This window comes from Colias eurytheme, chromosome 4, assembly GCF_061535395.1.
Source record: "Colias eurytheme isolate Ceu_HAF_F1 chromosome 4, ilColEury1 Martin Lab GWU primary, whole genome shotgun sequence".
NCBI classification, from domain to species: domain Eukaryota; kingdom Metazoa; phylum Arthropoda; class Insecta; order Lepidoptera; family Pieridae; genus Colias; species Colias eurytheme.
Window position 1 is genome coordinate 2,995,465 of NC_142983.1, and position 14,654 is coordinate 3,010,118.

General features: G+C 32.3%; 2 protein-coding genes across 2 annotated transcripts; one reads left to right on the forward strand and one right to left on the reverse strand.

The window, feature by feature from the left end:
- Positions 1 to 153: 153 nt before the first annotated feature.
- Positions 154 to 4,797, reverse strand: LOC149908814 (facilitated trehalose transporter Tret1-like). The gene is made up of 3 exons (XM_090120380.1): positions 4,708 to 4,797; positions 1,887 to 2,022; positions 154 to 1,531 (listed from the first exon to the last, which is right to left on the reverse strand). The coding sequence occupies exons 1-3, from the start codon at positions 4,732 to 4,734 to the stop codon at positions 213 to 215; spliced, it is 1,482 nt and encodes a 493-aa protein (XP_089976506.1). The 5' UTR covers positions 4,735 to 4,797; the 3' UTR covers positions 154 to 212.
- Positions 4,798 to 6,702: 1,905 nt separating this feature from the next.
- On the forward strand, positions 6,703 to 13,565 carry LOC149908815 (uncharacterized). The gene is made up of 9 exons (XM_090120379.1): positions 6,703 to 6,994; positions 7,216 to 7,362; positions 8,009 to 8,161; positions 9,214 to 9,376; positions 10,995 to 11,230; positions 11,487 to 11,604; positions 12,321 to 12,508; positions 12,868 to 12,997; positions 13,187 to 13,565. The coding sequence occupies exons 1-9, from the start codon at positions 6,863 to 6,865 to the stop codon at positions 13,537 to 13,539; spliced, it is 1,620 nt and encodes a 539-aa protein (XP_089976505.1). The 5' UTR covers positions 6,703 to 6,862; the 3' UTR covers positions 13,540 to 13,565.
- The last annotated feature ends 1,089 nt before the right edge of the window (positions 13,566 to 14,654 follow it).

Below are 14,654 nucleotides of genomic sequence, written 5' to 3' on the forward strand. Positions count from 1 at the left end.
AACAATATTGGCCATTATATGCAATAAATATTTATTTACGACTATTTCGAGACGTCATCGTCATGATAATATTTAGTAGGTACTTAATAACTCAAAAATATATTAAACGATGGGTTTATTTTTCATTGTTTTTGAGATATAGTTTCGTCAAGAGATTCCAATTGATATAATACAAACACAGATACAAGTGTGCGAGTATATCAGAAGATAAATTACATTACATCGGTAATATTTTGAATATTTTTCTCTTTAGTGATGTTTATTAATTCTCTGGTTTGATCTTCTTCTAACTTAGAACTATCAAAGCTATTGGTTTTAAAATACAGTTCAATTTCTTGCAAAGTTCGCCCCTTAGTTTCAGGCAAAAAGAACCAAAAATATGCAAGACACATAAAGGCAATAAAAGAATTCAAAAAGAATACTCCATGGTGTCCAATAACAACAAACATACTCGGTGCTAATTTAATTGCAAAGAAGTTTACAATTCCGGCCAAAATACCCATAAGAACAATATTAAAGGTTTTGATTTCCAGGGGATTTATTTCAGTTAACATTGCCTCTAAAACTGGATATGGACCAACCGCTACTATAACTAAATATGAAGCGAGGAGCATTATTTTAATCCAATTAATGTAGTCATTTTTATCCGGTACAAGATAAAGTACAAGTCCAAATGTAACCAAAAGAAAATTTGCAATAATTCCCGTGGGTATTAAAAGTTGTCTCATTTTAAAATTCTTTAAAAATATGAAAGATATGCTCGCACCAAATACCGAAAAACTATTAGTTACCAAGGTATAATATAAGATTTTAGCCGACCCGCTTCCGGTGATGTCTTGAAGTATGGAAATTGCAAGAGTGTTAAATAACATCCGTCCAGCCACAACTTTATAAACGTGCATGATAAAAGACAAAATGGTACATTTCCAGAAATACCGTTGTTTCAGAGCGTCTTGTATCTTTTTTAAAGGAACAGGAAGGAAAGTTTTCTTTTTATATTTTTTGTTCTTACTATTTTCCATTGTAAGCAGAAGTTTTAACTCTTCTTCGGCTGCCTTTGATGGCGTGCGTAGTGTATTGAATGCTTCCTCACACTCCTCAAATCTTCCTTGTGATGCCAACCACATAGGACTCTCTACCCAGAAAAATGGGATGACAGCCGACAAAATTGAAGGGATAACACCTATGAGTGCAACGTTTCTCCAATCCATGACCAGACTCAAAACTTGCCCTATCATAGTCCCAGTTAGAGAGGTCACACATAGTAACATGTTAGTGGTCATAAATCTAATATGTGGAGATACATATTCACCGATATTAATATAATTTAAGAATAAGGTACAACCAAATGATATTCCAGCAAAAATTCTAGATATGTATAAAGTGGTTCTATGTGTTGAAAAATAAGTCAAAATCCAAGATAAAATCAAAGGAATGGTTCCGATCGATACAGCTTTCTTCCGTCCAAAAAGTTCCGTGATTAAGGCTACAATTCCAAAGCCACAAAAACATGTTATATTAATACTTGCAGCTGAAAAAAAAGAAATACAAAATAATTAACTAAGTGTAAGAAAAACATAAGGAAAGATATTGTTATTAATTCTTATATTAATTAGAACAAGTTAAGAACAGGACGATTTTCCAGTTTGGTTTAGAATATTGTTTGTCTAGGCCTTAATTTTTACCATGTATTTAACGTCATAACCAAATTACGGCGTTATTAATTAATTATGTATTAGATAAAACTGAACTTGATAATTGTCGCACTTCGACTAGACTTACCCAACCATTCTAAAGGTGTTCTATAATTTTTGTATTATTTTGAATTAAATGAATACACTCATACATTCATCAATAGATATTGAAAAATAAAATTTTGTAATTACCCATCCATGACAGGTCATCAGGGGTTACTGATATGGAGGTATCAGATCTTCGCAGAGCTTCCAACATGCCTGACATTTGTCCAAATATAAATCCGTCTAAAATACAGCTTAAAGCAATCCCTGTTATGACGAGGGTCTGTAATATTGTAAACATTGAAATGAGAACATCTATCTATACCTACCAATATTATAAAGCTGAAGAGTTTATTTGTTTGTTTGTCTGAACGAGATAATCTCGGGAACTACTGGTCCGATTTGAAAAATTCTTTCGGTGTTAGATAGCCCATTCATCGAGGAAGGCTAATATTTTTGGTTTGGCTATATAATATACCTATCATCTCGCTAAAGACTAACAGGAGCGGAGCACTGCGGGTAAAACCGCGGAGCACAGCTAGTATCGAATAAAACGCTAATCGAATAAAGTTATATGTAGATAATTACGTAGTAATATTATCTCAATGGTAGATAATACATATTTTTATAAAATATTTATAATATGAGAACGAGAGAGATGAGAAATAGAATTATTATTAATTACCCATGATTTTGAAAAATATATATTTTTTTATATTGTCTCACTATGCGTAAGAACACTTTTTAAATGTTACTATTGAAATAGAGACGCAATTTTCAAACTCATTAGAATTTATTATATTTTACACGTGCGTTCTGGTTTCGCGCTTTGTTGTTACATTAATAATTACTTACTAATTATTATTATTTGCTAATGAAAGGAACATATTTTGCTATTCTATGAATCATATGACCTTAAAATAATGTTGTAGATAGTAGATATATTTATAGCAAAAGTAAAAAGTCTGATTTAGTTGATAGAGGTAAGTTATTTTCCTTTTTAGGACATTTGGTTCATCTCATGCAGATGTTGTATGTACAATAAATCTACTTTATTGTCAACTGGTCATCATCGAAAAGTATTTATTGTAATTGATTGTTGATAAGTTGGCAAATATTTTTGGTTTGGCAAATATTTTAAACGTCTCACAGCTCACTTATTTCTAAATTACAATATTTTAATTTGATCAATTAAAATAAAGGTAATTTTTCATAATGCCGTTAATTGTTCCGCATAATTACTTGATTACCTATCAGTAGAAGGAAAGTGTCGCTAAAGGTAAACTGCAATACCTAATTACTGGCTAATCTCAAAAAACAAATTATAAAAAGATTAAAGTCATTAACATTTGTTACCTTCTTTATACAAGTTACTTTGTTATTGATAAATTATAAGTTCCAAGTAGGTAAATTAACAGATTAATTTATTCAATGACGCAAAAATAAGGAAAAGTTGTTGACTTTTATTTGAAAAAATATGTTTTTCAAGAGGGTAATGTTGTGTATAGAAGAATTATATAGAATGAAAAGTATTAGGTATGTAAATAATACACAAGTGTGATTATATTAGTAATGAGCGTATCGATAAAACCAATGTTTATAATAGAGCCCTGAGGAAAGGGAGAGAAAATGGACACGAATTTTCTTTAGAAAACAGTACAGGCACTAATGCTTACTCACGACTTCGTCTGCGTATCACATGCTGGCACGTAGGTATCACTATAAAATTATTAATAGGTACCTACCATAGATGTACAGGCCCCCTAGACAAGTGGCTTTCAATTAGCGTAAAGTTCAATAGAATAGATTATGAATGTATGAGCTAGCTATGAACGTAAGTTTTTTTATCTTTAAAGCAAAAATAGCTGATTGGATCATAATTGAAATTTGGATACAGTGATAGATTTAAATTTTTTAATTATTGTATTACTAGCCCGACGCGTTAATCTGTAAAATCAAATGTAAGAAAAAACTACAGATATAGATTAGTATAGCGTCCGGCAAACTTCTTGGCCAAAAAGTAGCGTGGTGGGGAAAGCTTGCGCTTATAAAATGTACTAAAACTTGATGCGCAAACTCCCCCCCACGCTACTTTTTGGCCAAGATGTTTGCCGGACGCTATACATAGGCTGCTCTTTACTCGGTCACCAAGATAATGAATTAAGATTAGTACCTACCTACCTAAATTAAAACAAGTTACAAAACTGCCAGCATGTGGTTGCCAGTGCCAAGAAGCATTTACCGATTCATAATATGTTAATCCTAGTTCAAATATTATGCAAATAAAAAAATTAAAATGTGTTACGTATTTTGGAAAACCGAAAACCCACTAAAAACCTTCTGAAAACCCATACCTAAAGCTTATTTTTAGATAAAATGTTATGGAAATTAAGTTGTATTAAGGTATAATAAATTCCCTGTTACTAAAAATAAGTCTTTTGATAACGAAGTAAATAATTAGTCTATTACGTATAATCATACAATAATATGTACTATTATGCTACGCACAAACATCGCAATAATTTACGCAGGTTCTAATGTTTATTAGTTAGTAATTAAGATATGTAACTATATCAATGAACTTTTTAACTATAAATAATAACGTCATGTACAAAATATCACTTTATATTTTGTTGATGGCTCCTAACATGCAGGTAACCGTTATAATATTATTTAAATAATAGAGAAACGGCTTGACCGATGCTCATGAAATTTTGTGTAGGTACTGTAACGTTAAGTGAGGTCTGAGAATCGAACAACACAGATATTTTGACGTTTGCCAGGATAGCTTTAGAACAGCCTTTTCAACGTTATTATATTTTTTATAGTTTTTTTGTATTAAAAATTATAATCCATAAAATATTACATCTATAGTTTTATGCAGATGTAAGTTTTCCATTTTAAAATAACTTTTATAAAAGTAAATACTAAATAGGTACCTATGTTATAATAAACAAAAAATACGAACCTGCTGAATTGTGTAAATTGGAATCATCTTTAAATTTTATGAATTATTAAATAACAAAATTTTGTTCACAACTTTGAAAGTAAATACTTATTATTGGACGTCTTTTTACTACTGAGTCGTTTTTAGTACTAACTTCGTATTACTTCTATTTGCTTACTTTTTGACCAATTTGAGGAAATTGGATAATAAGCAGTCTTTACATTTTGATTAAAATAAAAAAGAGATTGAAACAATACGTTCATTAAATTTTACATTCATGTTGTCTGTAAATTTTCCTTGTTATTAAATTAGATATTCGTTTAGTAATAAACTCATTCTTCAAGTCTTAGTTATTATAAATATTTTAATCGATTAAACACAGTTGGTTTTAAAAACGTCATGGTTATTAAATTTGTACGTATCATTTTGCCATAATAATATGGACCTAATATTATTATCGTAGTAACTCAAAAATTTCGAATTGTAGGATAGGTAGGTAATAATTAAATAAAAGACGACCTACACCAAAAAAAGACCGTCAGATAGGTAAGTACTTTAACCTAGGCATTTAAAATCATATACATAATACCTATTAATTATCTAACGGTCAAGTTGATTTTTTGATGTATCCCATTACTACGTGACCAAGCCAACTAGACCCTTTTCAACTGTGACGTCACCCGCCCATGTCTCGGGTACAGATAGCAAAAAAAAAATATTAATAATATCACTGTTCGCTCTCCGCTATGAATAGTCTTATTTTTCCCCATTTCGAGGGCTGTCTATGAATAACAACACAGTAAAAACTTAAACAAATAACAACGAAAAACTTAACAGTCAACAACAAGCTTTAACGATTAATAATAAAAAGTACAGAAATAACTAGCGATGCGAAACGTACGAATGCGTCGATGCTGCGAACCGTACTAAGGCGAACGCGGTACCTGAGGCGGTAAGCGGTCGGGGAGGCCGCATTCCACCCGAGCGTCTAGTTGGCTTGGTCGAATAATACTTAATTTTAACAAAAATATTTCAAAAATACATTATGTACCAAATCCAAATGGAAAATCCATACCATCTAGATGGCTCCACAACATTACGAATCACTCGCAACTTACCATCTTACCATCTTCGGTGTTCCTGAACAATTACGATGTTGGAACCTTCCATAAACACCATAATATTTTAAGTTACCACAGAGCAAGTAAAAGGTATAGTTAAAGTCGCCTAAAACCCGGCAAAGTACCCGTACCACCACCACCACATTAATTGTTAATGGGGGGTCTAATCCTTTGCTTGCTCTGGCATAAAAATCTCATTTCACTGAATGTTTCACTGACGAAAAAATATGGCGTATTCCTCGTGGTCCCTCCACTGGTGGGTACCCACTGCTATAGAATGGATGAATAATAGTGAGTTCTATGGCACTTGAAATAAGTTATTCCTACCCGTGGCCTCCACTGGCTTTGGACACAAAAAAGAGATCAGATTAATTATAATCCCAGAACTTAACCGGTTTATGACCTGCGTAAATATTTCGCATTATACTTTCGGATAGTTTTGGTAACGGATATGAGATTAAAGTAAATAAGAAATAATGAAAAGAAATAGTCGATATTTACGATTAGTCATATAATAAATAATAAACCCGGGCTCTTTATTAAATGGCGTCTATAAATTGAACCTGAATTTATCGTGATTCATTACAATAATAGGAAATATTTTAATACTGTGCATAAATGGTAAGAGAGCAACGACGGATCCAGTTGGTATAAAAATGGAAATATATTCATAATCTTTAAATTATATAAAAGTATCAGGAATAAGCAAGATAAGCTTGCACATTTTATTTGAAGAATTGAATCTATTAAATTTTTGTAGTTAAATTACACTTATATTATTTTAACTACAACGCTACCGCAGACGCTACATAATTATAGATAATTATTTAAAAAATCATGATGGACGGACGGACGGTGGACGCTTGACTTTGACATTGACATTTGACAATTTCATTCTACAATTTAATTCACGACAATCGTTTGTTGCATGTTTGTTGTTTTCCTGCATCACATTCATATACCAATATGATTAAATTATCGAAATGTATACTCAAAACTATGTTATAAATAACAAAAAAATTGGCAACAATTGCTATTTTTAATATTTGCGCAACATGTCGGCTCTTTCGTTAGCTAAAAATCATTCAAAAAAAGTGACTACTGGACGTGAACGAGATAAAAACAAATCTGGTGCCTCTGAATCTGGAGGATCTAGTCAGTGTGATACACCACCACTCACTGAAAAGGTAAGCATGTGTGCAGTTAAAGTTGTGCTTAAATTAACATAGTTACCATATAGATTTCAACACTTGGTCTAGCCATGACATAAACAAACTTCTAAAATAAATTATTTAACAAACCAGCATTCAGTTATTCCTAAGTAACTATAATTCATTGTTTTTTATTTATAATTAAAATTAAACTTGTGAATGTTACACTTTATGAAACAATATTTTTTGTATTATAGGATGGGGGAACATCACAAGGCAAATTTGCAGGCATTGGTGCGGACTCAGTACAATGTATGGCTGAACAAATTGGTGCAGAACTCAATTCAGAAGCAGCCACCAATCTGGCTGAAGATGTTAGTTATAAATTACGGCAGACAATAAATGTAAGTTAAAGATTAATAATTTTTCAAGTCTTAATAACTTATTAATATTGTTATATTCTAAACATTTATTTTAAATACTTTGGTGTTGTATTATGATATTACATTATTATTTTGTACTAAATTTCCGCCCGCGGCTTCGCCCGCGTTTTCAAAGGAAAACCCACATAGTTCCCGTTCCCGTGGGATTTCCGGGATAAAACCTATCCTATGTGTTAATCCAAGTTACCCTCTATATGTGTGCTAAATTTCATTGTAATCGGTTCTGTAGTTTTTACGTGAAAGAGTAACAAACATCCATACATCCTTACAAACTTTCGCCTTTATAATAGTATTAAGATATTGAAATAATATTTAAATTAAAATTATAAAATACATTGAATGGTGCAATAATGTGACATCAAATTACAATCAAAATTTAAGCATAAAATAGTTAGGAATAATGCACATAAATTTTTTCCTTGACCATTTGCAGGCATTAGCGTTGATACTTTCTTATTAATTTAAAATTTAACCCATTGACCACCGAGCGGCCCGATCGGGCCGAGACACAATAGATTTTCTATTGTGTCTGTGATCCGAGGACTGACGGATTAAATATAAAATAGTTAAGAATTGTACACCAAATTTTTTAATTGACTCGTTGCAGACCTTAGCATTACATAGTGAAATGATGAAGAAATCTCGAGTAGATAGCTGGGATGTTAACACATTATTGATGCTATCGGACACCAGTCCTGTAGTGGGAACATCTTCTACACAGTACGCATCTTTTGGCGAAGAGAAACTGTGCTGCGAAGTTGTAAGTAAAAAATTGTGCCAAGAGATGTACACTAAGATAATAAAACTATTTATTTTGCATGTTGGTGACAATGCAGGGCCCAGTATTTAACAAAATTTATGTGTATCCCACAATGGCTAGATAATAATATTAAAAATATAGCATTCTTTTCTATTATATTTTGTTAGTCGTAAATTATTTTAACACCCATGTTTTTTTATATTAACAAATTGTAGAAATAAAACAAAGACTAGATTAAAAAAAGTGTAAAACCACTAAAGTCCTTATTTAATTAATATAATTTTTTTTTGTTATTTGCTTGATTAAATACTTACCTGATTCAGAAGGCATTTAAATGTATGTTGTGTCTCGCTGTAACCAGTTCCATCACTTGCTTCATCCATGATGACAGCATCTTCATTTGTTGATGATGTGATATTCGCTAAAGAGTTTTTTACAGATAAATTATCACCATAGGCACTCATTATCAAGAACTTACTTTAACGACACGACTAAACTTATCAATTCATTTAATTTAAGTACACGTTATTTAAATGTGTAACGGACACAGCATTATTAGCGTCGGCACGAGCACAAAATGTGTTTTTTCATGTCACCATCGAGGCTATTATATCGGCTCGATTGTCGACTTATCGTAGGTAAAAAGGATACGTAAAGTTTTCAATATATTGTGTCTTGTTAGAACTGGATATGGATATGCAAAAGATGATACCAAGTACGGATCAATCATTTATTCAAGTTGATACACATGGGTTTAGTAGTTTTTAAATAAAAGAAAATATTTTGTTGCTACACGGGTTTCGATGCGCGTTTTTAGCCATACCATGACAACACCTGACCTCTCGACCACCCTTTCAGTTTTATTTGCATACCACACAAATTTATTTATTTACATCAGTGATCGAATATTTTAAAGATTGAAATTATGCTAAACTAGGCATAAATTTTGTTGTAGTAAATGTATGTAAGATATTTTAAAGAGATATTTCAATATACACACAAATAAAACCAAAAATAGACATCATAATATCTACGTTTTATTTTACTTACAGGAAACTCTAGTAAACATCACAGAGCTGGCAATGATTCCTCAGAGCTATGTTTTCTCGTCAATACCCACTATGTCCGTAGAATGGATTACAGATGACAAAAGTCTCAATAGCAGCACAAGTATAAGCAGTAGTTTACAGAATTATTATACTAAAGTAGCTAGAGGTATGTATATTTCATTTAATGCTAACTACTACTGATATCTTTCTGCCATTCTCGCGCGTTAACCAATGTTTGTGTAATATATAGCGGTCAAAAGGTGGCTTGAATATTAGGTAACATTTAATGCACTCTTTTTATTATCCTTATCGGTGCTCCCATTAAAATTATAATCCAACATTTATTATTTAACATTAGCTTTTGCTAATTCTAATAAAGATAAGTATAATGGTATTCTTAAAATATCTTTACTATGTTACACGATTGTTTATTTGTAAGACAATTGCATTCAAGTATTCAAATTTCTTAACACATTAAAGTTCATTCATTCGTTTTACAAGTTTTATCAGTAAAGCGGAAACTATTAAGCACTGTAACAAGTTGATTGTGGTACAATCTTAATAGTTACCAGACTGTATGTCTATACTAATATTACAAAGAGGAAAGGTTTGTAATTATGTATTTAAGTATGTGTGGTTTTCACGCATAAACTACTCGACCGATTTCAAAAATTCTTTCATCATTAGAAAGCTGCATCTTCACTGTGCAACATAGGCTATGTTGCATTTTCAAAAAAAAATTAGAGATCCTTACCAAAAATGCAATACTGTAAACCCAAGGTGTAAAAAATTCCTTAATAAAAATTCTGTCATCGCGTGCGCTGCGGAATCTATTCCTTGAAGTACGAGGATGGTTTTTATGAAAAAAAAAAACGTTAACATGTAGGTACCATGGGCGAAGCCGGGGCGGACCGCTAGTCTAAGATATGTATTTACAAATACGTTGTACACGCTCTACAATTCGATAGTGGGAAATTGCCTGACTCGTGTAAGCGAGCGAACTTGATGTATTTTATCATAATTTTGCGTGATAGAAAAAGACTTTTGATACATCTACGTACAGTTATTAAAAATATTGCACTTGGCACTAGAAATAGATATACTATTCCTGATGTTAGACCAGGATGAGTAATGGTCATTTGTTGCTGCGCTTAATCGCGCTTTCGCTCTCACGCTTTAAACTTTTATATCTCGCTCACTCATCTACACATGACAAACACTGTCAAATAAAAAAGAGGGTAAATAATGCACTGTACTTGACGACCGATAGCTTACCGTATTTATTTAATTGGAATGTGTATTGACAACTCTTTAGATTCCCGATAAGCTGTTTTAGTATTATCGCGGCATATCCTCTGTTTTATGTGATAGTTCAGTCAAGGACAATATTCGTAATTTATGTAAATGCTCTCTTTCGTTGCGTATGTAAAGTAATTAAGGTGGAAAGAGCGGAATTTAAAATGTGTTCTTCCAACGAGCGTTTATAGTAGAGCTTGTAATATTTTTAATTAATGAAAATGTTGAGATAATTAACTATAGGCGACAAGAACGTTCGTTGCACGAGTAGTCGTAAAACGCGCTAGTGACGTCAGTCCTTAGGGTTGCGCGCACAGAACTATAATAGTTCTGTGGTTGCGCGTGCCATTGATATGAATGATCGATAACCGGGCTTCTCAATCCCACGTATCTCAATCGGACACTCACAAATTTTCATCTTGATTTTTTCCGTCTAGTCCAGTAATATTATGAACTGTACTATTATTTATTATTATTGATAATTTCAGCAATTCTAAATCTCAAAAGGAAACCAAAAGAAGTAGCAGTGGAGGATCTTACAACGAACACACGGATAGGGCCTATATTTCCGAACTTATTTAATTTAGCTGTATTAGTATTAAATGATGATAATCTGAACGCGTTGAATGTACCAGCCAAGAAACCGCTGCAGTCAAATGTTTTGGAAATGGTTGATGCTCTCTGTTCCAATCCTTGTAGTTTGGACACGAATATACAACAACAGGTATGTCTTGGGCTATCCTTATTTTAAATTATTGATTCATTTATTCTGAAAAAAGAGGAGAAATGCATCACAATAATTTTAAATGAGATTTAAGTAAAACAAAATAATGGCATAATCAGATCAGACTGATTCTAGTTATGTACTTAAAAATAATAAAATATAGAATTTTTACATAAGTACTACATTTAAAATCTCATATCTTTAGTTGTACCTATTTTGTTTACAACTTAAATTATTTATACAAAATCCAATTTAGTTTCAGAGGCTGTTTCCAGTAATGGTATCGAATATTTTGGGCAATGGATCTCTATCAGAAAAAATGGTGACAATATTGACGAAAATAACGCGTACCTGGCCTTCATTCATCACAATTGGTATGTTAATAAAACCTATGTATTGTAAATAAATCACCTTCAAAACCACATGAAATTACAAGAAAAAACCTGAGCAGTATTTTTTGCTCTTGTGTAATTTGGCTAAATATAAATTTTTCCCAGAAAATTAAAACGTTTTCTTTGTATAATATTGTTGACAATTATTTACCAACCCCTGACTTTGTCTTTGCCTCAGTTTTATATAAACTGTGCAGCAACAATTACTCATCACGGGTGGTTGGGTTGGTCAGGCGTCCGCGTGAATTTATATTTATAAAGCATTTGAATACCATACAATCAAAAATATCAAATTTAGCGATAATAGTAATTAATATCCAAGTTTATGTGTAATCCAGCAAGTTTAAGTGTAATCCACCAAGTTTAAGTGTAATCCACCAAGTTTCCTAGGTAAAGGCATCCTCATCGACCATCTCTCGCAAGGCACTCGCGATTGTCTCGCAGTACCAACGATCTACACGATTTGATGCACTTGGACGACTATTTGTCCAACTCGTGGCTTTGTCCTTTGCGTCTAGTTTATATGTGCAGCTAGATTACTCCCAAGTGTTGATTTAATACTCTTTCTAAGGCATCCTTTTCGACTACTTATCTCAAGGGACAAGAGATCGTTTAACAGCGCCAATGATTCGCTGCGTGTTGGCATTTATATGTGCAGCTAGATTACTCCCAAATGTTGATTTAAAACTTTTTCCCAGGTAAAGGCATCCTCTTCGACTATTTATCTCAAGGTACAAGAGATCGTTTAACAGCGCCAATGATTCGCTGCGTGTTGGCATTGGGGCGTGGCGCTTTGATCGAATGTCTTGGGGACTATTTGACGCACTTGGACGACTGTCTGCAAATAGGTGGCCGGAGAGCTATGGACTTGAGACAGACTTTGTTGGTGAGTTTAAAGAATAAATTTTAAATATTCATTAATTTTATTTAACGTTATTGAATAGATATTATGAAAAATACAATGTAAGCATGTTTATTGACATAAATTCCTAATAACGATCGACTGACTTTGAACAAAAACCTTCTCCTTTAAATAAATAAATCATTTATTTCACATTAAAATTAGTAAGAACTGTTTTTCATAATACTTTACTCTTTACTTTCATATTCCACTTGAAAATCGTTTTGATTCTTTCATATTCCAACTAATTTATACGAACCGAACCTAACAAATATATTCATAAAATTCGCTTGTATTGATAATGCAAATAAATACTTTGTCTTACATTTGTTTCTTTTATGCAGGATGTATCAACGTGCCTGTTAAGATCTGAACCTACAACGTATTTGGAAGATTTCGTAATGACTGACTACACACTGTACGAAATACTCGGCGATTCAATAATGCCGAGGCGGACTATATTTCCTTATCAAGGTATATTTTTCTTGCATTTTCCTTGAAATAAAAAATTTCAAACGCTTCTGAATTATAGTTTGTTTGTTTTGTTTGTGTACTTGGTTCTTAATATTTTGTAATTATATTAATAGTACTTTATTGTTTCACCTCGAAGCTTGCTTCATAATTTGCCCTTTGGAAAAGTCTAATTATACAAACTAATTACAGAAACTGCCACAAACGAAGATGCGAATCAAGAAAAAATAAATGACGACGATTTTTACCCACCTGTTAGGCCAATGCTCAGGCGACCACGAGTCAGACTCATATCAATAAGCCCGAAAAGAAAATCACACATACTTCAAGATTTCTTCGAAACAACACATCTGAGGAAACGAAATATACACATAAAAATAAAAAATTGCCGATCTCTAGATGTGTGCAAAGAAAATAGGACTCTATACAGTGGTCATATGTCACAAGTTCGTAGTGTTACCGTCGCGAGTGGAGTGCTTAATAGGTTTAGGTTTAGATTAAAGAAGGAAGACGCATTTCCAATATTTGGAGCTTTAACGTTATGAATTGTAAATATAAATTATTATTCTTTCCCATTTAGTTTTATTGTTTACCCATGCTTTTAATATCAAGGAATTGTTTACTAAATTAATATTACATATTTAGAATGGTCTTACGTCAACTAACTGTACTTATTCGTTTATTTGAATGTCTGTTTTATATGGAATGTCTAAAATTTAAAAATCACTTAATTTTTTTTTGTAATTTTATTTGAAACTAGGAGCCTTTTTCAAAACAACCTATTTATATAATAGGTACTGACTTAAATTTACCTGTATTATTTTCCATTTCAACTGGCAGATAAACTTTAACAAAATACTTATATAAATATCAAGAAGTTATGAAGCTGGTGATATCGCTTTTTGAAATATAATTCGTAGATTAATAATTCTAACGATTTCATTGATAATCCAGACATAAAAAATACAGTCGAAATCTATTTGAAGGTTTGAGACTTCAGAGTGAATAATGTCCTATGGCGAAGTCTTACTACCATGATGGCGCCAAACTAAGCCGTTTATAACACCTGTCATAAAATTCGGATTCGCATAACATTCCGTATAGCGTGATACCTTGACATCAAAATAAGCGCCAATTTAATGGTGTCTAGAGACGAGTGGCGAGACGGCGCCGGCGCACCTGCGAACGTCACGCGGTGTGCATAACAATAATAATAAAAAACTATTAAGATATATTATACACTAATATGAAACGACTAGCTTCTGTCCGCGACTTTGGTATTTAGGTAGAACCCCTATAATTTTGAACTGAAACTTCTAGGCGCGTTGAAATTAAAATTTCAAGGTCATGGCAATCCTGTCACGTCTTGGAGTAAGGCGGCGATTTTGGTATCTTTGAATCTAACCAAAGAAGTTTCATTTCTGACTCCTGTGCTCGTGTACACACACTCTTTTTGATAGATGTGTAAGGTATAATATCTCCAATTCAATGGTTGGAACTTTTACTTGAGCGTGAAAAAGATGCAAACTTGAGGCGCAATTCTTCAATTAGATACATTTGGAGAATCTTCATCATCAAGAAATCAAGAAAACGATCTTATTATTAAAGAATATTAAACATTACACATTTTATAGTGGGAGTCTTCTTACCAAATTTTAGG

Coding starts and splice junctions, on each gene's coding strand:
- LOC149908814 (XM_090120380.1), bottom strand. CDS start 4,734: ATGATTCCAATTTACACAATTCAGCAG. Junction 2,023..4,707: donor CAATTTACACAATTCAGCAG/GTTCGTATTTTT, acceptor ACAATATTACAG/ACCCTCGTCATAACAGGGAT. Junction 1,532..1,886: donor TGATGACCTGTCATGGATGG/GTAATTACAAAA, acceptor CTTTTTTTTCAG/CTGCAAGTATTAATATAACA.
- LOC149908815 (XM_090120379.1), top strand. CDS start 6,863: ATGTCGGCTCTTTCGTTAGCTAAAAATCATTCAAAAAAAGTGACTACT. Junction 9,377..10,994: donor TTATACTAAAGTAGCTAGAG/GTATGTATATTT, acceptor TGATAATTTCAG/CAATTCTAAATCTCAAAAGG. Junction 11,605..12,320: donor GCCTTCATTCATCACAATTG/GTATGTTAATAA, acceptor ACTTTTTCCCAG/GTAAAGGCATCCTCTTCGAC.